The sequence below is a fragment of the Taudactylus pleione genome, unplaced genomic scaffold, assembly GCF_031769625.1.
Source record: "Taudactylus pleione unplaced genomic scaffold, aTauple2 ptg000438l, whole genome shotgun sequence".
NCBI classification, from domain to species: domain Eukaryota; kingdom Metazoa; phylum Chordata; class Amphibia; order Anura; family Myobatrachidae; genus Taudactylus; species Taudactylus pleione.
The window spans coordinates 863,574-888,629 of NW_028284840.1; the positions used below are offsets into that span (position 1 = coordinate 863,574).

General features: G+C 44.1%; 1 protein-coding gene across 1 annotated transcript in view; it reads right to left on the reverse strand.

Moving 5' to 3' along the window:
• IL7R (interleukin 7 receptor) overlaps positions 1-23,762 on the reverse strand; it is an 83,300-nt gene extending 59,538 nt beyond the window's left edge. The window contains exon 1 of the mRNA XM_088447775.1: positions 23,678-23,762. Within this exon, the coding sequence (XP_088303901.1) occupies positions 23,678-23,762 (85 nt within the window). The remainder of the gene's footprint in view (positions 1-23,677) is intronic.
• Between the last annotated feature and the right edge of the window lie 1,294 nt (positions 23,763-25,056).

Genomic DNA, 25,056 nt, shown 5'->3' on the forward strand with positions numbered 1-25,056 from the left:
GCCAAGAGTTAAGAGGGTAGTCATTTAAAAAAAAAATGTTTAGAGCTCTGCAGCAGAGGATGGGGAATGAGGTTAGCGTAATGCGGGATCTAGGGATAATAATAATAAAAAAAATGCATATGTAATTAGGAATGACAAGTATGTATGTAATTATAAAAGACTTGTATGATGATGAGAGTGTAAAGTTTGTTTCTAAATGGTCACCAGAACCTTTACCAATGTCTGGCACATTTAATCTGTTTGTTTAAGAAGCTTTTAAAGCAACAATTATTTTATCCAAATTGACCAAATTTATTTAATCAAAACAATTGTATTTTTTTACAGTGTAGTAATAAGAAGCTACACATTGACACCAACAGTGCGGGATGGCAGTCAGCCAACGGCACCCCCTGCCTTCACAGCTCTCTCCTCCTTCTTCCTTCCCCTGCCCTCCTTCCCCAAACTCCCTTACCTTTCATCTCCGTTTTGTCTCTTTATTCTGTTTTATTCAAGATTTATACCTCAGAGACTGCTGTCTCTGATTATGACAACGCCTAAGTTTACTGCTATATTTATGCTTGTTTTTCCTAATCAACAATACCAAGATTTGTACTTCACAGACTATTGTCTCTGAAGACGCTGATTTAATGTCTAAGCTTACTGTTATAGTTATGTTTGTTAGTTATAAACAAATGATTGATTAAAATAATTTCCCGGAAGTGAACTGTTAAATCTGATTCAGCTGATTCAATTGATGACCATTACTGATGTCCATGTCCCTACTGCAACTAATCTCATCATTAGCAGGTTCAATGTGTCCTGGATACTTTGCATTTATCTAACCATTTATTGTTTGTGAGGACTTCACAGTTTCCTGATGAAGTGACCCTGATGTTGTAACAGGAATCCTACATCATGTGCAGCATCATTCACAGTGCAGGAATTTGTGTCCAGATATAGAATCCCATGTGTTGTTGAAGGTGACAGAGGAACACATTTTACAGGGAAGGTATTCCAAGCAATGTGTCAATATATGGGTATAAAAAACAATAAAAATTAAATGTGTAAACACTAACATTAAGTCCAAGTTAGCTAAGGTGGGTGTGGGGACTGCCATGAGTTGGCTGGGCCTTTACCTCTGGTTTTGTATAGCATTCACACCACTCCAAAGTAGGGGTGAGCGGATTCGGTTCTACTTGGTTCCGTTCGGTTTTAAAAACCGAATCTTATTGGCTATCCAAAACTCGTGACAGCTGATACCCAATAAGATTCAGTTTTTAAATACGAACGGAACCAAGTAGAACCGAATCCGCTCACCCCTACTCCAAAGCAGCCACTTAACCTGTGCCTCATGAGCTACTTTTTGGAAAACTGCCTATCCTTATTGTAAGTCCAGCAACAGACTTGTCACTGTTATGATTTAACTACGGACTATGTTATACAATTCTCACAGCATCTGAAGACTTTACAAGAAAAGCAAGGAAAGCTTATGAAGAGACTCCCAGTGGGACCTTGCCATGGAGTCCAGCCTGGAGACTATGTGATGGTAAGAAATTTCTTACGTTCTGGTTGTCTCGTAGATTAATGGCAAGGATCATTCCAGGTTCTGGACAATTGGATTCACGCATCTCACTGCAAGAATGTTTCCGACCCGGCAGTGAGGTCAGTTAAAGCAAAAGTAGACACAGATAAAGACATTGACTGTTATTTAAATATTTGATGATGGACTTGAACAAAGCCATAGTTCAGACCAAGATGAGGTTCACAGAATCACAAAAATATCCTTAGTGATGTTTCTGCGGGTTGTAGACAAAGAAAAAAGAAAGATGGCTATGTGTGAACAAGCCTCTGTGCATCCATTGATTTAGGACAGTTATTTTTGTTGCATTTTTAATTTTTTTTTTTGTTATAGTGCATAGGGGCTGTCAAGGACTGGTGGCTGATGAGGACGGTGTGGAGAGTTATCCTAGGGGTACTGCCGGTGTCATAGTGGAAGACTCCACTCCTGTTTTTAAATCCATGATTGTAATGGACAGGGTATTGATGGTGATAACAGATGCACACACTCAGTTTACTACTGATACTCCCAGGTGTAGGTACAGATGAGAGGATGGTCAAAAGACCAAGGTGAAAAATTCTTACAAATAAGTAGAAGGTTTGAAAAAGAAATATATAAAAGTAACAAAATAAAGGTAAATAGGGATTCATACTGGTACTGGATATAAGATACATCTAGTGAAGTATCGGGAAAAGAAGAGTCATTACAGTGAGGAAAAGGTGTGGAGGTTTGCCTCACAATTCCAAAACATATGTGAATATTGTGGTTTAAATCAGATAAGAGGTATATACAATGGTGCAAAGACAGCACCTCTATACAAACTGACACTTCTTCCCTGGACACTTATAATGAACTCATAGGAAAAACAATAACATTGATTGTTGGGTATATAGTCACCATGTCATTCAGGGAATGTTGTGCTAATGTCTTTCTCATTGCACTCAAATCAAACAACATTTCACTCACTATGTGGAACTCGCACACTTGAACCTTATAATGTCACAGGTTTCCTACATTTAAAATGAACAAGGTATCCAAGGTATGATCAGGACAACATAATGTGTATTAACAAAACGGTACAGGAGCTGAGGGTACTTATTTGAGAACCAGTATTTGTAACACAATATTACAAAGCGGACCTTTCAGAATTAAACTTGTTTTGGGATCTTTTAAAAATATTTAAATACACAAAACCTAATAATGAAGAATGCATGAGTGCATTAATAAACTGTGTAATAACAGAAAAAATGTAGGAGTATAATAAAACATACAGTCATCGTATTGCAGAATGTGACAAGCGAGAAGAAAGCGTGGATGAAAAAAGTGCCCGTTGTAATGTTCCTTATGATGTTTTTTCTAAACACTATGCCTAATAAACCATGGGCACTACCACAGGGGTTATATTATATGTGTGGACATAGGGCTTATGAAATGGTTACCGGTAAATTCTTTTGGAATAGGTTTTAAAAAAACAATGCTACCTGATGCAAAGGTAATACAACATAAAGATCTAAAAGAAACATAAAAAAAATAAAGATACAAATGGTACTGTATATGAAAACTACAAGCACCTCTTTACACTGTCCCAAGGTTACAAGGTTGGTTTGGGATTTGGTAACATAATAACACTTGGTACATGGAGAATAGCTGCAGATCAAAGAATGATACAGGAATTAAGAGAATGAATAAACAATATCACAGACATTGTGGTAAGAGAGTTTCAAGCAATAAAACACTGAATTAAATGCAGCACACACTACCTTACAGCTGCAACTTCAGGATATTGTGTTACATTACAAACAGTATATGCATTAAAGTGTTGTACATACATCAGAAGTGCTTCAAGAAGATTTTAAAATGTATTAAGAAGAAATCAAATGATGCAATTTACCAGAGATATGAACTTTCTTTTGAGTTTTGTCAAAGTTCAGAGGATGGAGCTGATAACACAGGAATATGTGGACTGTACACGTCTCATCAGCAATTCACGAAAATATGCATGCTTATGTATTTCATTATTACTTTTATTGCAATTAAGAGTATATATAAATAATTTAGAATATATAAATTAGTTGTGTGAGTTGCAGAAGGTCGTCTTTGTCGAATGGCCTCAGGCCTAGACAGGATAAGGCCTACCCTTTTCTCTTTAAAGTAAGCAAATCTGTGTCTGATGCAGCAGCCATCTTGTTTAATGTTTTAGCAATAAGAATTGTAGGTTTAAAATGTCAGTTTTAGCGTGTGCAGACTAATAGACAGCAAGTCTCAGATTTTATAAATAAAAAGAGTTAAATCAAGATAGCCTTGGTCTGCAAAAAGCTGGAGCTGAAGGCTACATGGGAACAGAAAAAGAAGATAACATTATATTGTCAATATTATGATTAGGACATATAACCAATTAAGGCCTAGCACGTACAAATATTAAATAAATTAATATTCCCCATTGGGTTAACTGGGGGTATAGCCAAAATGATAGTATAAAACTTAGAGAGGGAGGGGGGCAGTCGGAGGATAGAGGAGAGGGAGCACACAATGAGGGTCTGGGGGTGCTGGTGCTGTTGCCATATGTATGTATGAAATTGGCTGACTGGTAATCTGCATGGGTGTCACAAATTTATTATACAAGTATTCCCTACTGCTGCTATTATGTTTTTGTTGTAACTCTGCATTGGCAAAATACATGTATAATTAAGCTGTCTTTAAGTAAAAGCATTGTCATTTATTTTAGAATCTCTATTTGTGTGAATTATTTCATTTCTCTTTGTGACGGGTAAGGTTTATAAGTAATCTAGAATACATTGCATTATCAAAACATACAGTGTAATTTAGTTGTATTATAATCATTGTTGGTGTAATGGTGAGCATTACTGCCTCACAGCCCTGAGGTCTTGGGTTCAATTACCAATCAAGGCCCTAACTGTATGAAGTTTGTATCTTCTCGCCGTTTTTGCAGGCGTTCCTCCAGATACTCAAGTTTCCTCACTTCTGATAAAAAAATGAAGCCTATTCTGTATGTGTTTGTACATGTAGAAGCAGTGTAGGACTGGGGCCCACAGGGAATTGCAATAATAGGGGGCCGCTAAAGGGGTGTAACCATCTGTCAAAATGGGTGTACCCAGTGAACAGAGGTGTGGCAATAATATGTGCAAATAGATGAAGGAAGAGTTAACTAGCGATAGACCTCCAATAGCCAGAGAAAGGGTTGTCCTGATTAATAACTAGACCCCATAGAGTGACATTAATAAAAAATAATGTGTTTATAGATATGCCATGTTAACTTTATGAGAATGATATAAATTGAACTACTGAATCTAACTACTGGGACTGAGTATTAATCCCATTTTGAATATGTATTATGTTTGGATTATTATATATAGTTTAAATGTGTTTAACCATGGAGTGTGAGGTTCTGGTTTTGTTGTGGGCCCGGGGTGGTAATAGGAGCAGACACTGCAGCAGATTTAAAAATAAACTTGGAGTTTTTAATGAGTGGCTTAACAGACATGAATGTAGTAAAACAGAAAATCCGGGTATAGCACTAAAGTGCACTTGGGAACTGTAGTGAGGCAATGGAAAAAGTCCAGGTAGTGATAACAGAGGGCAGTCCAGTATTCCAGGTCTTGTAAGGCTGAAAAGAGTTGTGGCTGAAGAAATAATGCCCAGAGGAAGGTGCAAGTGGAGGCATCGTGCAGGGTAACAGCTGACACAGGTACTCAGGCAATGGGAAAGGCAAAAGGACGAGGCAGTGGGAGAAGGTAGTGGAAGTCCAGTGGGGTAAGGAGCAGGTTAGGTGAAGCAGGCTTAGGCAGAGATCCAACAGGCAGGCGTACAAGCTCAGGAACTCTCTTTCAGCTTGCGCTGAGAAACACGTTGCACTGGCAATGCAAGGGAGCTCTGAACTCCCTTTTATACCCAGCGCCCAACCGTGAGTGGACAGAGAGTGAGCATGTGACACGCCAGGATTGGGGAATTAGGTCACATGGCCGAAAGCAAGATGGCGACGCCCATGCTGTAGCGGAACAGAAACACCGCCAGGCCTACCTAGCACAGAGTGACAATATGCCCATACAGGACCGAGCACAGCCAATGCTCCCCGCCAGGCCCCAGCACCACCACCAGACACCCCCCGCCATAACATCCGCACAGGTAACACCCGCCAACCACCATGCAGAGAAACCCTGGTCGTGACATGGAGTTGATGAGGGCTATATTTCATAAGAGCCTTTTTTTCAAGCAATTACATACAGGATTGAACAGAAACAACAAAGTGCAAATACACAGGGCAAACAGAAATCAACAAGGATGTAGGCACAGGCACCATGATAGATGTCACAAAAAAACCCAGTAGACTGAACCCCTGCAAAGACAGCACATAGACTCCTCCACCTGCCACTATTATGCCATCAGACTCTTCCGCATGACATTATTTTGCCATCAGACACCTGAGGGTCATTCCATGCTAACTCACATTACAAAGTTACATAGTAATTAATCAGCAACTCCTGTATACAGTCTTCCAAAGCATGACCCACCTCACTTTCTCAGCAAACTAAACCAACCTCACACAAACTCCATTAGCTGTTGACAGTAGTGATGAGCTGTTCGGATTCTGAGGAATCCGAACTGCTCCGAACAGGTGGAATCCGAGTCCACCCGAACGCAAGTTCGGGTGTTCCCGCCTGACTCGGATTCCACCTCGAGGCCGAACATCACCCGTCCAGCATCGGATTCTCGCGAGACCTCGCGAGAGACGGGTGACGTTCGGCCTCTATAAAAGGCGCGGCGCCCGGCTGTCGGCGCCATTTCGCGTGACTGTATCCAGACAGAACAGTCACGCTTAGTTAGGTAATGATAGAGAGGGCAAAAACGGGACTAGAGTTAGATTAGTTAGAGAGAGTAGTTCTACTTCTTGCCACTTTGTGCTCCGTGACTGGGCTTAGCCCACTGTGTGTGTATTATACAAGCTCCGTGACTGGGCTTAGCCCACTGTGTGTATATTATACAAGCTCCGTGACTGGGCTTAGCCCACTGTGTGTATATTATACAAGCTCCGTGACTGGACTTAGCCCACTGAGTGTATTATTTATATTATACAAGCTCCGTGACTGGGCTTAGCCCACTGAGTATATTATACAAACTCCGTGACTGGACTTAGCCCACTGTGTGTATTATACAAGCTCCGTGAAAGGGCATAAGCCCAGTGAGTGCATACACGCTCCGTGAAAGGGCATAGCCCACTGTGTGTATTATATAAGCTCTGTGAAAGGGCATAAGCCCACTGAGTGTATTATACAAGCTCCGTGACAGGGCATAGCCCACTGAGTGTATTATACAAGCTCCGTGACAGGGCATAACCCACTGTGTGTATTATACAAGCTCCGTGAAAGGGCATAAGCCCACTGAGTGTATTATACAAGCTCCATGACAGGGCATAACCCACTGTGTGTATTATACAAGCTCCGTGAAAGGGCATAAGCCCACTGAGTGTATTATACAAGCTCCGTGACAGGGCATAGCCCACTGTGTGTATAAAAGCTCCGTGAAAGGGCATAAGCCCACTGAGTGTATTATACAAGCTCCGTGACAGGGCATAGCCCACTGTGTGTATTATAAAAAGCCCAATGAAAGGGCATAAACCCACTGTGTGTATACAAGCTCTGTGACTTTACTGGACATAAGCCCACTGTGTGTATACAAGCTTCGTGACTGCTTGGGCCTTAGCCGACTGTATACAAAGCTCTGTGACTCCGTGGGCCTTAGCCCTCTGTACACAAGCACTGTGACTTCTTGGGCATAAGCTCTCTGTGTATGCAAGCTCTGTGACTGCATGGGCCTTAGCCCACTGTATACAAGCTCTGTGACTGCTTGGGCCTTAGCCCACTGTATAAAAGCTCTGTGACTCTTTGGGCCTTAAGCTTGTCACACACTAGACCAACTTACAACCAACCAGCCAACTTGTTGATTGGTTGGAATGAAAATCTGGTAAGGAATGGGAGTAACTGATGATCAGCAATTTTGCTCCTAAATGCCAGAAAACAGATGAAAATGGTAGTCAGACAAGTTTGTTATATGTTTGATCTAAACAATTTGTTCAAACAATAGTTTTTGTCCATTTTCCGGCATTTGGGAGCAAATTGCTGATTGTCAGTTACTCCCATACCTTACCAGGTTTTCATTCCAACCAATCAACTAGTTGGCTGGTTGGACAGATAATCTTTAGAGGTGTGGCCAGCTTTAGTCCTCTGTGTATACAAGCACCATGAGTCCTTGGGCAGTAGCCCTCTGTGTATAAATCAAAAGCACTGTGACTCCTTTGGGCACTAGCCCTCTATGTATAAAAGCACTGTGACTCTGCATGTCCTTTTTAATATCCAACATAAGGGTGGGTTGCGGTGCCCAAGGACAATTCCATCTTGAACTACCTTTCATTTCTGCCACTGCTGTGTGGCAATGTTTCATAGATGTGCTTTATACTGTGGTGTCTGTGCCGCTGCTCTAACGCTTGGTAACCAGTCAACTCACTGCAACCTTTGGCCAATAATGGTGAAAACTATAATTTAAGCTGTGAGGTGGTCTGTAAATGACTGGAAATTAATGTTATTGAGGTTAATAACACTCTAGGAAGAAAAAAGCCCAATTTATGTGATTTTAGCTTTTTTTGCCAATTTTTGTAAAAAATCGAAATCCAAATCCAAATCCAAAGCCAGTCACCACAGTTTGGCAAATCCAAATCCAAATCCAAAACTGGATGATGAATTAGAACCAAATCCAAATCCGGCAAAAATGGTCCGGCGCACATCCCTAGTTGACAGCCATGCACACACTCGCCACGTCACTCTGCAATGTCAGTTACCATGGAATGCATGCCACTATTTTGCCACCAGAATCCTCCGCATGCAACTATTATGCCATTAGACTTCTCCACCTACCACTATCATGGCATCAGACTTCTCTTCAGGGTCGGATTATAGGGGGGGCGACACGGGCGGTCATCCCGTGGCCCCCACACCTAAAGGGCCCCCACACAGCAGCAGTAGCTGCACAAGAGCAGGCACCGTTATTAAGCACCGCCCACCTCCTGGCAAAATGCCGCAATTTGCGGTCAATCGGCTGGAGCCGGAGCCAGTATGATGCATTTCCATTACAATTGTGTCATTTGGTTCCGCCCCTTTCCGACTGACCCGCGAATCACGGCCAAAGCTGTGAGGGGGCGGAGCTTAATAACATGGTGCCTTCCTGCCAGGTCCCCTCCCCATCCACAACATGCAGTGCAGATGGTGCAAGGTAAGTGTGTGTGGGTATGTATGTATGTTTGTGTGTGACACATGCATGTGTGGTGTATATATGTGTTTTCTGTGTGAATGTATGTATATGTGTGTAAGTATATAAATATGTGTATATATAAATATATACAATTATATTGATAGGGGCCCCCACAAAGTTGTTGCCCCAGGGCCCCCTCAAACCTTAATCCGGCCCTGCTTCTCTGCCTGCCACTATTATGCCATCAGACTTCTCCACCTGCCACTATTATGCCATCAGACTTTTCCACCTGTCACTATTATGCCATCAGACTTCTCCACCTTTTACTATTATGCCATCAGACACCTCCACATTCATTTACACAGATTAGAATAAAAATGATTAATTTAACACACATCCTCAACTGTTACTGTATGCCCTAGCAGGGAAACGTCTATTCTGTCCAAACTGCCCAAGCCAGGGGCAGCCGTATCTATGTCTGTGTCTTTTGCCGCAGTTGTTTCTGCAGGGCCAAAACTATGGTATCTGTCACCCAGGGCAAGGCAGTAATTTGCGCCCCCTCCCTTCCTGTACCTGGATTTTGTCCTTGCTCCTCCATAAGGCAGTGCACTAGTCAGACGTCCCTGGTATAGTGACTTACATTATTCCACACACCATAATGCCCATTACACATTATGCCACATGCTGTAATGCCTATTACCAAAGTGCCACTTACATATTTGCCCCTGACACCATTTTATGCCCCACAGTAAGGCTTCTAACTACTTTTAAATTACCTGCTCGTTGTCAGGGGTTTTATGCTCATTACCAGGGGTTTCATGTTCGTTGCCAGGGCGTTTTCATGCTTGTTGCCAGGGGCTTCATGCTCATTGCCAGGGATGTCGTGCTCTGGGTTTCATGCTCGTTGCCAGGGGTTTCATGCTCGTTGTCAGGTGTTTCATGCTCGTTGCCAGGGGTCTCATGCTCTGGGTTTCATGCTCGTTGCCAGGGGTATCATGCTCATTGTCAGGGGTTTCATGCGCGTTGCCAGGGCTCTCATGCTCTGGGTTTCATGCTCGTTGCCAGCCATTTCATGCTCGTTGTCAGGGTTTCAGGCTCGTTGCCAGGGATTTCATGCTTGTTGCCAGGGTTCCATGCTCATTGCAAGGGGTCTCATACTTGTTGTCAGGTGTTCCATACTCGTTGCCAGGGGTTTCAAGCTCATTGCCAGGGGTTTTACACTTGTTGCCAGGGGTTTTACGCTTGTTGCAAGGGGTCTCATACTTGTTGTCAGGTGTTGCATGCTCGTTGCCAGGGGTTTCATGCTCATTGCCAGTGGTTTTACGCTCATTGCCAGGGGTTTCATGGGAGAAGATGCAGCTTTCTGCATCTTCTACCGGCAGCGCCAGCGTTCCCGGCACGGGAAGGGGGGGTTAGGTTTTGGCACCCATGGGGGGGGTTAGGGATAGGCACTAAGGGGGGAGGTTAGTGTTAGGCACCCCTAAGGGAGGGTTAGGTAACCGCCCAGTTGTCTCCCTGAAACGCTGGTTTCATGGACAGAGAGAATCGACCACATATGTAGGGTTACCATCCACTCTATGTATGTTATGCCTATACCGAGTTTAAAATATGTGTGATATATTCATATATAATCCTAATCTAAATTTTATGAACCACTCCTGGATTCATCTCCAGTAGAGCACTGGTTTGCACTGGGGCCTGGGGTGCTGGCCAGTAGGTGGTTCTGGATTTCAGGAGATCTAGATTGCAGGCAGGTCAGAAAAGATGAGTTGTAGGTTTTCATTGACAAATCATACAGCTAAAGCATAGCCCAAGGAATAGCTGCAGTGAGGTCAGGGCAGGTAGCTGCAAGACATCGGTGGCTGGTCGGCAATCAGCAGCCACTGTCACACTCAGGAAACAAGGAAATATGGAAGACATGGAAGGGGGGGGAGGTGGTATTCAATTCAATGTTATCTCTCGCCAAGCTCTCATGAATACCCCCCTATGTACTAAGCTTTGGAGAGAGATAAAGTGGACGAGATAAAGTACCCACCAGGTCCTAACTGTCACTTTTCAAACACTACAGCCTATAAAGTGACAGTTAGGAGCTGATTGGTTAGCACTTTATCTCCATCCACTTTATCTCTCAGGCTTGGGGCCTGATTCATTACGGATCGATTTGCGATCACAGCTGCAATTACAGGTCTATTGCAAAAATATGCTAATGACTGCAATTGCAAACCAACATAGAGACGCCAACTACTACTTTTGCACATCCGTAATACATTGCAATCCTGCGTATACATCGGAAACATCGAGTTACTCAGAAATAGCTAACCTTGTCGCGCGCAGTGAGGACTCAAGCTGTGTATGTCGTCACAGTGGATAATTTATGCATGGCCCTGTAACGGCGTTCAAACAGACAGGCACGCATGCGTTTCACCAACTGCCCCCCCCGTCAGCACCCCCAAATGCTCAATCATTCTGTGTAGTACATAAACCCTATAATCCCAGATTAAAGATCCAATAAGAAAGCTTCCAAGTGACTGTGTCAGCCATCTAAAGGGCCCCATACATCAGCGACGGATTGCCGCGATCCTGCGATGCTGCAACCCGGCATCGCAGGATCGCAGAAATCCAACATGTTGGATTTTCCCAATATGACGAACACGATCAAAAAATGATCGTGATTGTCAAATCGGGGACATTTAACATGTAAAATTTCAGCGATCCTGCGACGGATCGCTGAACATCTATGGTGGCCGGTCGGCGTTTCCACCTGGCAGATCGGCATTTCCGATCGCATCGCTACATCGCGACGATCCATCGCAGATGTATGGGTACCTTAAGTTGAAGGCAGACAACCTAACTCAGCTGTGCCTTACTGATGTTAGTAAAAGAGTAAAAGCTTGACAAGGGGCATATAGCTGCTCAAAATGTAGCAGTATTAAATATACTATATGCCTAAATAAACGCTTTTGATGTTTGAAATCTGATCCTGGAGTGCTGTTTTTTTCAAAATTACATTTTTATTGAAAATCCACAATATAACCAGATACATACAATCTTAGAAACAATTCTACAAAATATATAACAAAATAAAAAAAAATAAAAAATTATAAAAGTGAAATAAAATATAATAAATCAAATCGAAGGATGGAGAGGGGACAGAAAAATATCAGTAATAAGGGTACATCCATAAAAAAACAAAACAAAAACAAAGAATGAATAGACACACATAAAACATACTGCAATTGGTTACTTGGCAAAACAATATTCATAGTAAACAGTAAAAAACACAAAACATTAATCAAAATGAAAACCTAATCCCCAACCCTAGCCCTAGAATCTGTAGAATCTGCCCTATAATTGCCCCACCCAAACCACTTTATTAACGGGTTAGTAGGAGGAGGAGTTGGAGATTAAGCAATGAGGGCTTTACTGGCAAATAGAATATGACCCATCACATACCTGTCGGGTGCATTAAGACATAGAAAATACCTAAGAGAGGATACCATGTGCAAAAATTCTTGCAGAAGGATTAAAGTAGAGAGCCAATATAGAAGAAAGGGCCCTATTCTGTAACCCAAAAGTGCCATTTCTTCATATGAACTACACAATTACTACATGACTGCATCCATGCATCTTTATTTTTCTACACCTCCTGCCTATATATAAAATATGAAATGATACAAGTGGCGCACAAAGCTCATAAACAATATTGTGATATAATCAAAAGAAATAGTGAATTAAAATAAACCACATAAAATGTCTCAAAAACACTCCCTATTTAAGGTGGCTGCCGCGCTTTCCAATGTATGATCTATTCAAAAAAATCACCAAAGTAATGTAGATAAAAGGGGGGGTGAAGGAGCGGCGCCTTCAGTGTAACAACTTTTACAGCAGGGATTTTAAGACCAAGTCCATAAGGTCCAAACGCACAGTCTATCCTTGCAGTGTCTTCGTGTAAATCCCACGATGTAAATCTCAAAGAAAACAGAAAAACAAAACAAACATAGTATAGTCTGAAATGATATAAATATATATACGTTCAGAAAGTGCTGACGTGCAAAAGTGGTGACATAAATAATAGCCGTGTGTTAGAAACACTCCACTCGTGTATATACGACAAAGCTCCAGCACCCAGAGTATATAAGAAATAGCCTTGTACCAGCTGTTTGCTTGTCTTATATCAAGGTAACAGGTATCTTTCTTTTGGTCCTTTTCTAGGTCCAGGAACTCTAAGTGCGCTATGTGCAATCAAATTAAGACAGTTTGAGTTAGCAGGTTGCTTGAATGTGAAAGTCCATCCTCTAAATGTTTAAATAAGGTGTTCTCCTTTTGAACTGTATGACATTAGACTATGAGGGATCCTGTGGATATACCAAAATAGATTTACAACATTTAGTGGTTATCCTGGAAGCTTGAGACTGGGTCACATCTGTTTGCTCTGACAGAAGGGGATACTTGGCTCTTTTTTGGATGTTGAATAATTTTGAGGAGTTTTGGACAGTTACCGCTGACTCACTAAATGTTGTAAATCTATTTGGGTATATCCACAGGATCCCTCATGGTCTAATGTCATACAGTTCAAAAGGAGAACACCTTATTTAAACATTTAGAGGATGGACTTTCACATTCAAGCAACCTGCTAACTCAAACTGTCTTAATTTGGTAGCAGGCTCATTAGGGCTTGCACCTGGAAATGGCTGATTTATGCTGGGCTTAGTTAGGGCTGAGTGTCTCTTACCTGGGAGAGCAGGCCCGCATGTTAGCTTGCTCTGAGACACTGTTGGCTACAAACCAGAAGGTACTATGGATGTGGACTTATTTAGTGTTCTGTAGTGAGGGAACTTACTGTCTAGTTAGTGCCCAGCCGGGCTAGGGTTTATTTTATGTTTTACTTATTTGTTTGTTGATATTGCACAATAAAAACTGGCACCGACCAGCTTGCATGAAAATTCACGACCGGAGTGCTGTTTCCTGGCTGATGTGTGTAAGGAGGTGTCCACCTACCCCAGGAGAGGGACCCTCTATCCTGACCTTATCACAATATATATATATATATATATATATATATATTATATATACATATATATATGCTCCAAAGAGCCTGGCACTCTGGATAATACAGACAGCAGAGGGGTGCCTTCCATAAACAAATACAATGTCCCAGGTTCCCTTTCAAAAGAACAAGGCGGCACTCCCAGTCATTGTGCAAACAAAAGAGCTGTATTTAAGTCATTAATGTGACATCAATAGCATCGATGTTTCAAAGTCCTTAGACTTTTTCATCAGGATGAGTCACAGAAAGTGTATCAAAGCAATCAACATCACCAGTGCAGGTGTATTACCTTATAAACCCAAAGACCCTGTACCTCCCCTCCCCGCAGCACTGCCCCCGGAGTAGAAGGCGGGACATCCGTCTGCCTGGAAACCGGAAGTGACGGAGACGATGACACACAAGGTTGCCTAGCAACCTCTGATGCCAAATACCTCACAGAAGGGCATCACAGCGCAGAAGTGAGAAGTGACATAAAGTTAAGAATATACATATCAGACCATGGGACATACCCATGGATATACTTAGTGATAAAATATGCATATAAAAAGTGCTAGTGCATAAAACAAAATTCACTTTAAAAAAGGGGAAAGTTAATGTTTTATAATGCTCACATAATTGACTATACAAATAGATGTAACATTACTACAACACATCATAACAAAATTTTCACAGCAATGTCGCATACCAGAGATCAAAATGACTGACCTGGCCTCAGGACACATGGTAATCTAGATCATATATAGAAAAAACACCTGGGCAGACCACAACAGAAGAGGAAGGGAAATACAAAACTATCCTGATGCTAATACATTATTTACCCCAAATGTTAACAATACTGTATGCCATTACATACATTCTATCACACTTAAAGGGGTCATGCACATTGCATAACACTTTTTTGTAAATGTCTAACATTTACAAAAATACACTAAGAGTAATCATTTCGTTCAGCCCTCAAGCGCAATGGTGTCAAGTTTATGTATCCAACGTGACTCACATTGACTCAATTTCATACAATGGTCGCCACCCCTAATGTCCTTAGCGGTGTGATCTATGATCTTGTATTTTAAGGATGCCAAGAAGCGCTGAGCACTTTTAAAGTGATGCGCACCTGGATGATCACTCTCTCGTCCCTCTAGTGCTGTTCTAATAGCGGAACGGTGAAGCGCCATACGTTCTCTAAAAGTACGTATCATTTGACCCACATAATAGAGCTCACACGGGCACATGATGATATAAATGACAAATTGCATTTGACATGTTAAAACATGCCTAATGTAAAATTTGCGACCCATGTTGGGATGTTTAAAATAATTCCTGGGTTCTGGGTATCGGCAGGTAGTGCAAGATGCACACCTATAGCATCCACATTTTTTCTTTTGGACCAAAAAATGAGTGCTGGGTTCCTTAGGAATTGATGTAATTTTAGATTTCATGGTCAGCAGCTCAAATAGTGGCTAAATAGAGCTATATAACACAATGCCACTATATACAATACTTCTGTGCACCAACTATGAGATATGGAAAACATGTACATTTAGTAGCCACTGGAGACTGATTTTGGGAAACGCTACTATTGGCCTTCTATAGTGTTAATTATACTGTATTACATACACTAGCCAGTGTACAAGGAGACCAATGTATACATATATGTCCAGGCCGAGTGCTAGGTTCTTCTGCTGTTCCCGGACTTGCTCGACAAAGTGGAATGGTTCCCACATCCAGAAAAAAAAAATCCATTCAGCTCAGAAAGACCGTCCCTAACGGCTTACAGTGATTGCTGGTCCTATTAGATACACTGCACCTTGTATGAAGCAGGGGGGTGATATAAAAGGTCCACTAGTAATAGGTCGACAATGTATGGGTCAACACCAAATGGACGTCAGACAAAATGTCAACAGGGTCAAAAGGTCGACATGTTCACAAGGTTGTCAGGCACATATGGTCGACACGCATCTGGTCAACACAAAAATGGTTGACACTTTTCTTTTTGTATTTTAAGCCTAATCCTATCCCCAACCCTCCCACTAAAGTCTAACCCTCCCCCTGGTGCCTAAACAGGGCCGGACTGGGACTAAAAATAGGCCCTGGCATTTAAAGCAAATGGGCCCACCTCTGGGGCCTCTGTGCGCGCCATAGACAAGCACACCGAAAGAGGGGTCATAGCAAGGTATGCAGTCGGGAAGCCGGCGGACCTAATCCCTACAGCTGGCATCCCGACTGCTTAATCCCGGTTAGGGTTAAATGACAGGCATCTAAATCTAGATGCCTGTCATTTTACCGATGCCGGGAGACCGACGCCCAGCATCCCAATCGAAGGGGCGCCGAGCGTGGATAGCCGCGGGGGGGAGGGTTAGGTTTAGGGCTTCCGGGGGGGATTTAGGGTTAGGCACCCCCCCGGGAGGTGAGATTTAGGCTAGGGGAAGGTTAGGGTTTTGCACCCCTAAGGGAGGGTTAGGGTTAGGGGGTAGAATAGGTTAGTTAATACTTACCTGGGGACGTCAGGGATTTTCATTCTTGTCGGGCTGCCGCTGTCGGGATTTGAACCGTCGGGCATGGGTTCGGCGGTAAATCATACCGATTTCCATGGCAAGGGGCGTGGCCTCATGTGAAATTACTACCTTCCACCCTCCATCCTCACATATTGACCACCACAGCACATAAAAAAAGCACATACATTGGCCGCCACTGGAGAATATAAAACACCCCACATAAAATAGCCTGATAAAGTGTAATCCGCATAAAATAATGCTTTCAGAAAGAAGGAAATTGTGCTTACTTGCCATCTTTATGTTCAGTTATACAGTGTCAAAAGCGGTCTTGTCTCTGTTCACCCACGCTTTGATCATTAGCCACTATCCTTTAGTAGGGGGCAAAGACACAGTTGGGGATGACAGTGGGGTCACAGTAAGAGATGGGGCGGGTTCAGAGGCACACATGGGTAGGGGGTGTAAGAGGTACACATGGCACAGGTGACCTTTTTTTCATTTTGTTTCAATTTAAAAAAAATTTTTTTTTTAACATGGCGCCTACCCCCCTCTATCTGGGCGCACTGCCGAATGTAATACTGGGGCCTCACATGCCCTCGCACAAAGCCCGAGGCTCCAACATTGCAGCCTCCGCTAGGTCACTCCTGCAGAGCTATCTGGGGATTGGAGCCAGCAGTGAGTGACGCAGGAGAGGGGGAGTGGCTGAGGGTGGGGGGGCCGATATTGATCCAGGAACTGCTGAGATGATGAAATGCACTACAACCATGGACAGAGAGAGGGGCCCGGTTGGCAGTGGTGGGGACCGGCAAGCAGACACCGAGAGAAGGCGTCTCTTCATGTCTGCCTGCTGGAATCCATGCGGCCACTCGGGCCTCCCTCTGTCCGGGGCAGGAGGCGCAACTATCTACTATCTACTACCTCTCGGCGGCCGGACTGGCCCATCTGGCAATCGGCTCTCCTGGCATTTGCCAGACGGCTGGTCCGGCTCTGTGCCTAACCATTAACCTCCCCCAAGTGCCTATACCTACTTTTAGCCTAACCCTAACCCTCTCCTTAGTGCCTAACTTTAACAGTCCCCTCTGGTAGCCTAACCCTAACTCTCCCCCAAGTGCCCTTCCCTAACACTAACCCTGATCTTAAAAATGTAAACAATTTAAAAAAAATAAAATAATGTGTCAACCTTTTTTATGTGTCAGCTATTGATGTGTCAACCTTTTAACCCTGTCAACCTTTTGCACTGTTGACCTTTTGTCATTTGACCTTTTGTCCCTGTTGATCTATTGTATGTTGTCAAACCTATTCATTGTCTACCTTTATACTGCCGACCTGTCACCCGGATACCATGAGGCAGACTATAGATTTTTAAGTGCTATATTATGCCCCCTTCATGGACTGGCCGCAATCACTGTAATATCTGTGCTTGCCTATGTATGCGGTGCCAGTAGTGAGGTAACAGCAGGGCCGGATTAACAATGGGGCGGGTGGAGCTGTAGCTCCAGGCCCTCCAATTAAAATAGGCCCACAACATCTCACAGCATATGCTTTGCTGCTGTTGACAGGAAAAAAAATCCTGCTACCGCACAGCTTGTGAGGCCGGCCAGCGGCCGATCGCGGCTCCTCCCACCCGACCCTGGTGGGCCATCAAACTTCCCCTCTCCCTTGCAGGCCGCACTGCAGCGCAGCCCGCAGTTGACACAGTGACTGGTCACACATGACGGCTGATTGGAAAGACCTTAATACTGTTCCGCACAGTACCGCGGCGCCTCCTCTGTCTATGCCACATGATGTCATCACCGCTGGTCCGCGCCGAAAAAGCATCAAGCACAAGCAGTCAAGCCCAAGCTCGGCTCCGTGAAGGTAGCATAGCCAGGTGACATACTGGAGCTGTGGTACCAGTGAGTAGTGCAATGCTGGCTGCTGATGGGAGTATCATGCCTGTGCTGCTGGCTTTAGTCACTGATTAGTGTGTCTTGCTTCAGCCTGAGCCTCCGTTAGCTCCTCTGTAAAGGGTGTGCACAGGGCAATAATAGAAGATTTTAACAATTCTATCTATTAACCCAACTTAATCAGTTTTATACATTTGTGGTTACTGTGATATATATCTATATATATATATATATATATAGATATATTATCAAACCAAGTTCCGGCACTCATGAGGAAAATGTCTACTGGTCCGGGTGCCTTCCACAGTGTAAGTTACAACTGCAACAGCACTGACAAACATAATATCCAATGGCGGCACTCCGTAGGAAAAAACTTCACTCCAAACTCACACGCTTGTCAGCAACGTTTCAGCGCGTTTAATAGCGCTTTTATCAAGCCACATATAAAACTTATATGTGGCTTGATAAAAGCGCTATTAAAAGCGCTGGAACGTTGCTGACAAGCGTGTGAGTTTGGAGTGAAGTTTTTTCCTACGGAGTGCCGCCATTGGATAATATATATATATATATATATATATATATATATATATCTCTCAACCAAAGAGGCACTCAGTGGCTTATTGACCAATGTTTAAATTTATTGTATACATTTTCCTTTCACACACACAATTCTGGATTTTTCAAGTACAGATTTGTATAAGTGATAATGCACCAGATAGGTGTGTATGTATTGCTTTTCTGGAGGGCATATTGGAAATGGAAAACCTTTAGGGCGGAATTCAATTGTTTTCGCGGACCGCATCTCCCGTGCAAAGTGACAGGAGTTCGTGGGCCGCTATGCAATTGTTCTAGATTTTCGTGCTGATCGCGCCCAAAGTGGTCAGGTTTAGCCACGTAAAGCAGCTAAACCCGACCAAAGTGCTGGGCGCGATTGCGAAAAGTGATGTTTGGGCGCCCAAACATGTCACTTTTCGCACATTTCAGCTCTCATCCCCCTGGGGCTGCGAGCTGAAATGTAGCGCTGGCAGCTGATCGTGCCCGACAGGAGCAAGAATTGAATAGCTCCGTCGGGCGCGATAGGGGCAGGAATCAATTGAATTCCGCCCTTAGTGTTAATGTCAAGGCAGATGGATAGATAGAATAGGACCAAAGTGTGATTTGATGTGTTGGAAATATGTTAGGGCATTTAAGTGCTGAGCTTTTCCTATTTTTTGCACACACGCATACTTATTCTAATTCTAAGGGGACTGTTCATCAAGGCAGCTTTTCATAACATTATATAGAAACAGCAGTTTCTGCATAATTTTATGTATCAACGCTATGCACCAACAGCCTGATGCTAAAGCTTTTTGGAGTATGGTCCCTTTGCTTTACGCCATCCTCAGATGGCGTAAGGCACTTTATGCCTATGTACACATACAATATTCACAGATGAGATATCTACCGATCCCTCTCCTGCAGTCTCTGGCCAGCTCTGGACACTGACACTGTGCACATGCACATTGTCAGATTCCCCCAGAGGAGTCTTTCATAAATGTCCTCCTCCAATATGCCGAAGATGTAATTCCCAGGGACTGTAGTTATCAGTAGATACACCATAGAATTTCCCTGTGGACCCCACATGCCCCAGTCTGACAAAGTTCATAACCATTACTAAATAGAATTCCGCTCATTCTTTTAAATAAAACCATTGCAGCCAGGCTGCATGGGATTGGATGTGTCGCTGCACACTACATAGATCTGCTTAGCTTAAAAATTTCTAAACTGACCATTAGCATGGCAATTATTGTTCAATAATATAGAAGGTGGTGCATGCTTCAAGTGAATAGGGGAGGGAGATTGAGGCGGGTTGAAGGTAGGCGGTAGCTATGCCCTGCATGGTGCTAGCCACACCCATGACACAGACCTCACCCCCTGCGCAGACCACAACACCCCATTTCAGTAGTCACACCCTCGCTGTGCTAGTCAAACCCCCTAAAGCAGCACACAATAGGCCCTTCATAAATTTCAGCTCCAGGCCCATGTGGACCTTAATCTGGCACTGGGTAACAGCATGTGTCGCAGGTGGTTAACCACCACTGTCCTGCTACCCGGATACAGAGCAATGCCAGCCAAGGCCTTATCCAACACTTGTTGCATTGATTTTAAATCCTGGATTTATCTTATTATAAACCTATTATATTACTAAACTAACTTGTCCTGTGCCGGGAGGTGTATGGAATGCACAAAGAGCAAGTTATAACCCCCCCGTCCTCCTCCCATTGGCGACATAATTTTAGCAAATTAAGTTTTTTTTTTTAAATTCCAACAAGTATTACATAATTCAACATAATAAAACCGCACAGGGCCTGATTCAGAGCCGGACGCTCTGACCAGAGCGCTCGCTCTGAATCAGGGCCGTCCTAGTTAAATTTGGAGCAGCCTTTTGGACGCTCGCATAGCTGTGGGTTACAACCCACAGCTTATGCGAGCGTCCATGATGATGGTCGCTATGGTCAAGACCATCGCGACCATCGGGCTTGCGACGAGACCCTGCGGTAGGGTCTCGCTGCCGAAAGCCCTGGAGTGATTTTGGCTCAATCAGAGCCAAAATCACTCCCACTGACATCACTAGTGATGTCAGTGGGGCCGGACCCAGACGGTAGGAGTTCCCATGGGAACGCCTCCGTCTGGGCAGGCACGCCCACCAAAGGGGGCGTGCTGTCACTCACCATCGACAGCATGCCCCCTTTGTAGCAAGACCCCGAGCGGCGGCTTCCCCGTCGCTCGCCGGGTCTCGCGCATGTGCACGACGGAGCAGCCTCCGTCGTGCGCATGCGCATTTGGGTAACATCGACCCGCTTGCGAGCGTCCTGCACTCGCGAGTGGGTTTGAATGAGACCCACAATACAATGCATAAAGAATCTTGCAGTGTAAGTGATCTGTTTGTGCCATGCAATGCAATCTAATAAAAACAGTAAGGGCCAAATGTAATAGGGTGAGAGTTTTGAAAGTGAGAGATTCTGACACTTTTTAAACTTTGCCAATGTAATAGAGTCCAAAAACAAAGTAACAGAGCGAACTTGCATGTTTTTTTAGACTTAAAAAACTCTCAAGATTTAAAATCTAATTTAGATGTTTTCCCATTTTGAAGATAAAACTCAACCAATGTGAGAGTTTACTGCTAAACTCTCACATTTTCTAAACTCTCTCCCTATTACATTTGGCCCTATATGTTGTAAATTCATGAACATTTTGGTCGTCTTGTACTTACAAGCAATTGTACTGTTTAGTCCGTGTGCGGAAGGAACAAACATAATTAAAGTAAACACCCTGACTTCTTATCACTTTCACTATAACAAGTGTATCTAGATTGTTCTTTTTGCGTACAAATATTTTATGAAAACATTCTGAAGAATTTGTTCAATTAAGATTCAAAACATTACTGCATGTGTGGGTCATTTAAAATGTGGGCTAGACTTTGACAGTAATATGGCAACCACTTACAAGAGATATTTCAAATTTAGGTGTGTATATATACAGATGTAGCTTTAGGTCGTCCAGTTATTCACCACTCATCTGTGAAAAGGTGATTTCAGGCAAACAAACAAAAAAAATATCAAAGTTCAAGTATCAGGAGTGATTTCAGTCAGTGGCGTAACTAGGGCAGGGCGAGCGGGGTGTGTGCCCTGGGCGCCGTGGGACCGGCGGCGCGGGGGGCGCCGCCGGCCACGGTACCGGCCCGCCCTAGTCAGCCAGTGTAGCGCCGACCGCAGTGACTGCAGTCAGCGCTACACATTTACACAGGACCGGCGCTAGGCTTCCAGTGCTGGTCCTGTGTTGCACAGCTGAGCCCCTTCCCTCCCCCTGAGCGCTTGCCCAATAGCGCCAGGAGGAGGGTGGGAGGCGGGCTCAGACTGTGCATAACACAAACATCGCCGCCAGCACTGGCGGTGATGTGTGTGTTAATCAGCAGCCAATGAGAGTCAGAGAGAGGTAAGTATTTTTCTTTTGTTTAATTTTAGTGTGTATTTCAGGGGGGGGGTGCTTTATTACAAAGAAGGGGACTACTACTGGGGGCACTACTGGGGGGGATACTACTGGGGGCACTGCTTCAGGTGGGGGGGACCAGTACTGGGGACTACTACTGGGTGGGGGATACTACTGGGGGCACTGCTTCGGGGGGGGACCACTACTGGGGACAACTACTGGGGAGGGGATACTAGTGGGGCACTGCCTCGGGGGGGGACCACTACTGGGCGGATACTACTGGGGGGGGGATACTACTGAGGGCACTGCTTCAGGGGGGACCACTACTGGGGGGATACTACTGTGGGCACTGCATTGTGGGGGACCACTACTGGCGACTACCACTGGGGGGGATACTACAGTGGGCACTGCATCATGGGGAACCACTACTGGGGACTACCACTGGGGGGGGATACTCCTGTGGGCACTGCATTGTGGGGGACCACTACTGGGGACTACTACAGGGGGCACATCATCAAGGGGGACTCCTACTGGGGGAACTATATAAAGGGCACTGTATAGGAGGGACTACTACTGGGGGCACTATATAAGGGGCTCACTACTGGGGGCACTGCACAGGGGGGTCCACTACAGGGGGCACTGAAAAGGGAGAACCACTACAGGGGGCACTGCATAAGGGGGACAACTACTGGGGGCACTGTATACGGGGCACTGTATATGGGGGATCACTACTGGGGGCACTGTATAAGGGAAACTAATGGGGGGCTGCATATGAGGGATCACTACAGGAGGCACTGTGTAAGGGGCACTGCATATGGGGGACCACTACTGGGGGCCTGTATAAGGGGAACTAATCGGGGCTTGAATAAGGGGGACCACTACTAGGGGCACTGCATAGGGGGCACTGCATTAAGGTGCAAATGGAAAGAAATGTCCCCAGTGACAAGAAAGGGGTGTGTGTCATGTTGACACGCCCCATTTTTCAGTGGCCACACCCATTTTCGCCGTGCATCTGCGGCGCGCACAAACAGTGGTGGGATTCTCCATTTTCAAATTTGCCCTGGGCTCCAAATACCTTAGTTACGCCACTGATTTCAGTATATTGTAATAACTATCATGATTAATTAGGTATAATCATTTATAATTAACCTATGAAGACAAATATTGCACAATGGAAAGAATAAAATGTGTAGATTTAGTTAAAAATATAAAAAAAAGACCTTGAGCCTACAGTATGCACAGGGGAGATTTTGTTTTTGAGGTTGAATAATTCAGTATACTGTAACTTTATTTTCACCCCGTGTGCGGTGGGACAGGGGATCAATATGACAAAAATGAGAAACTCCACTGAACCAGAAATAGTTATGAATCGCAGTCACTTGTTTGGAAATAGAAGGCAGTTTACGTCGTATATAGGTCATTAACTCTGAGCTTACAAATGATTAGTATTAAGTAGATCCGATAGAGAACATAAATGCATTATATTTACCCAATGTCTCGGGGAAATCTCCACTCTCCTCTGTAGATGGCTGGACCAGGAGGAAGAGCATTATCCCAAGGGCTGAGGTATGCATTGTGCAGCTAGAATAGAGAAATGATGCTCTCTGCTGAAACACTGGCTCTGTATCTGTCTTCACCACAAGATTATACATGCACTTCTGAAATAACCACAACCAGGAGGAAATAGCAATGTACCAATGAGATTAAAGAACAAGGGAGGAAATTACCCAGAGAACAGTTCCTTATACACTGAAATAAATTGGTGAGATGAGGCCAGGACCTCCCCAGTGTAACACACTGACTGCTATCAAATTAAGGGTGGGCAATAAGATGTCTCCCAGCTGTTGTTGAACTACACATACCAACATGCCCCTGCCATAGTTTTGCTATTTGGCCATGCTAAAACTGTCGCAAGGCATGCTGGGATTTATAGTTCAACAACAGCTGGGGAGACGCTTATTGCCCACCCCTGAGTGGACAAGTTCAGGAGTTTCCTATAGCAACCAATCACCTTCTACTGTTGTTAGCATTATCAAGTGCATTCTATACAATGGTAGGTAGAAGCTGATTGGTTGCTGTCAGCAACTTCTCTACATTCCAATACCTCCCAACATTTCAAAAAGGGAAGGAGTGACAGGCCGCGCGTGTCCGAAAAGGGGGAATGGCTTCTGGGTAAAGGGGTGGGGTCAATGGGAAAATGGGGCGGGGCCTCATGGCTTCCCCCATTTTCGTCACTTTGGGGGCGTGCCCAGCACTCTCCGAGATGCTGGGCAGCCCCCAGGCAGTCCGTACACAATATTTGTTCTCCTCCTGCACACCTGCTGCTCTGCTATGCAGAGCAGCGGTATGTGCTCTCCCCAATTTCCCCCCCACCGCGGGACACTGCGGCCCGCGGGTGGGACAGCGGGACAGTCCCAGAAAAACGGGACTGTCCAGCTGGAAGCGGGACAGTTGGGAGGTATGTATTCCCACAATGTCTCTCTGTCCTCCGTGAGACTGCTATTAAGATTAATGGCGCATCAGTCATGCACAGAAGGTGTGTAATGTTATATCCATGAGGCCTTCAGATTTTCTTTCATGTACAAGTCAGTAGTGTTGCTGACCACTAGCATCTGTAGTTGGGGTTATAGTTCCCTGAGTCAAGAAATAATGTCATAAAGGTGCTAACAAAAATTAAAACAAAAATAAAGGCAAGTAAAAAAAAAAAAAGTTATACAGAGTCTTTATGGATTGTATTGTACAGTGATGATTGTAAACTAAACTACACCAACATCTTTTATATAGTCAGCTAACATGTCAGTCCTCTAGCACCTGTACAGTAAGATCTGGAGGGAGGCTTTTTGACCGTTCCCTGAGTCCTGCCAGTAC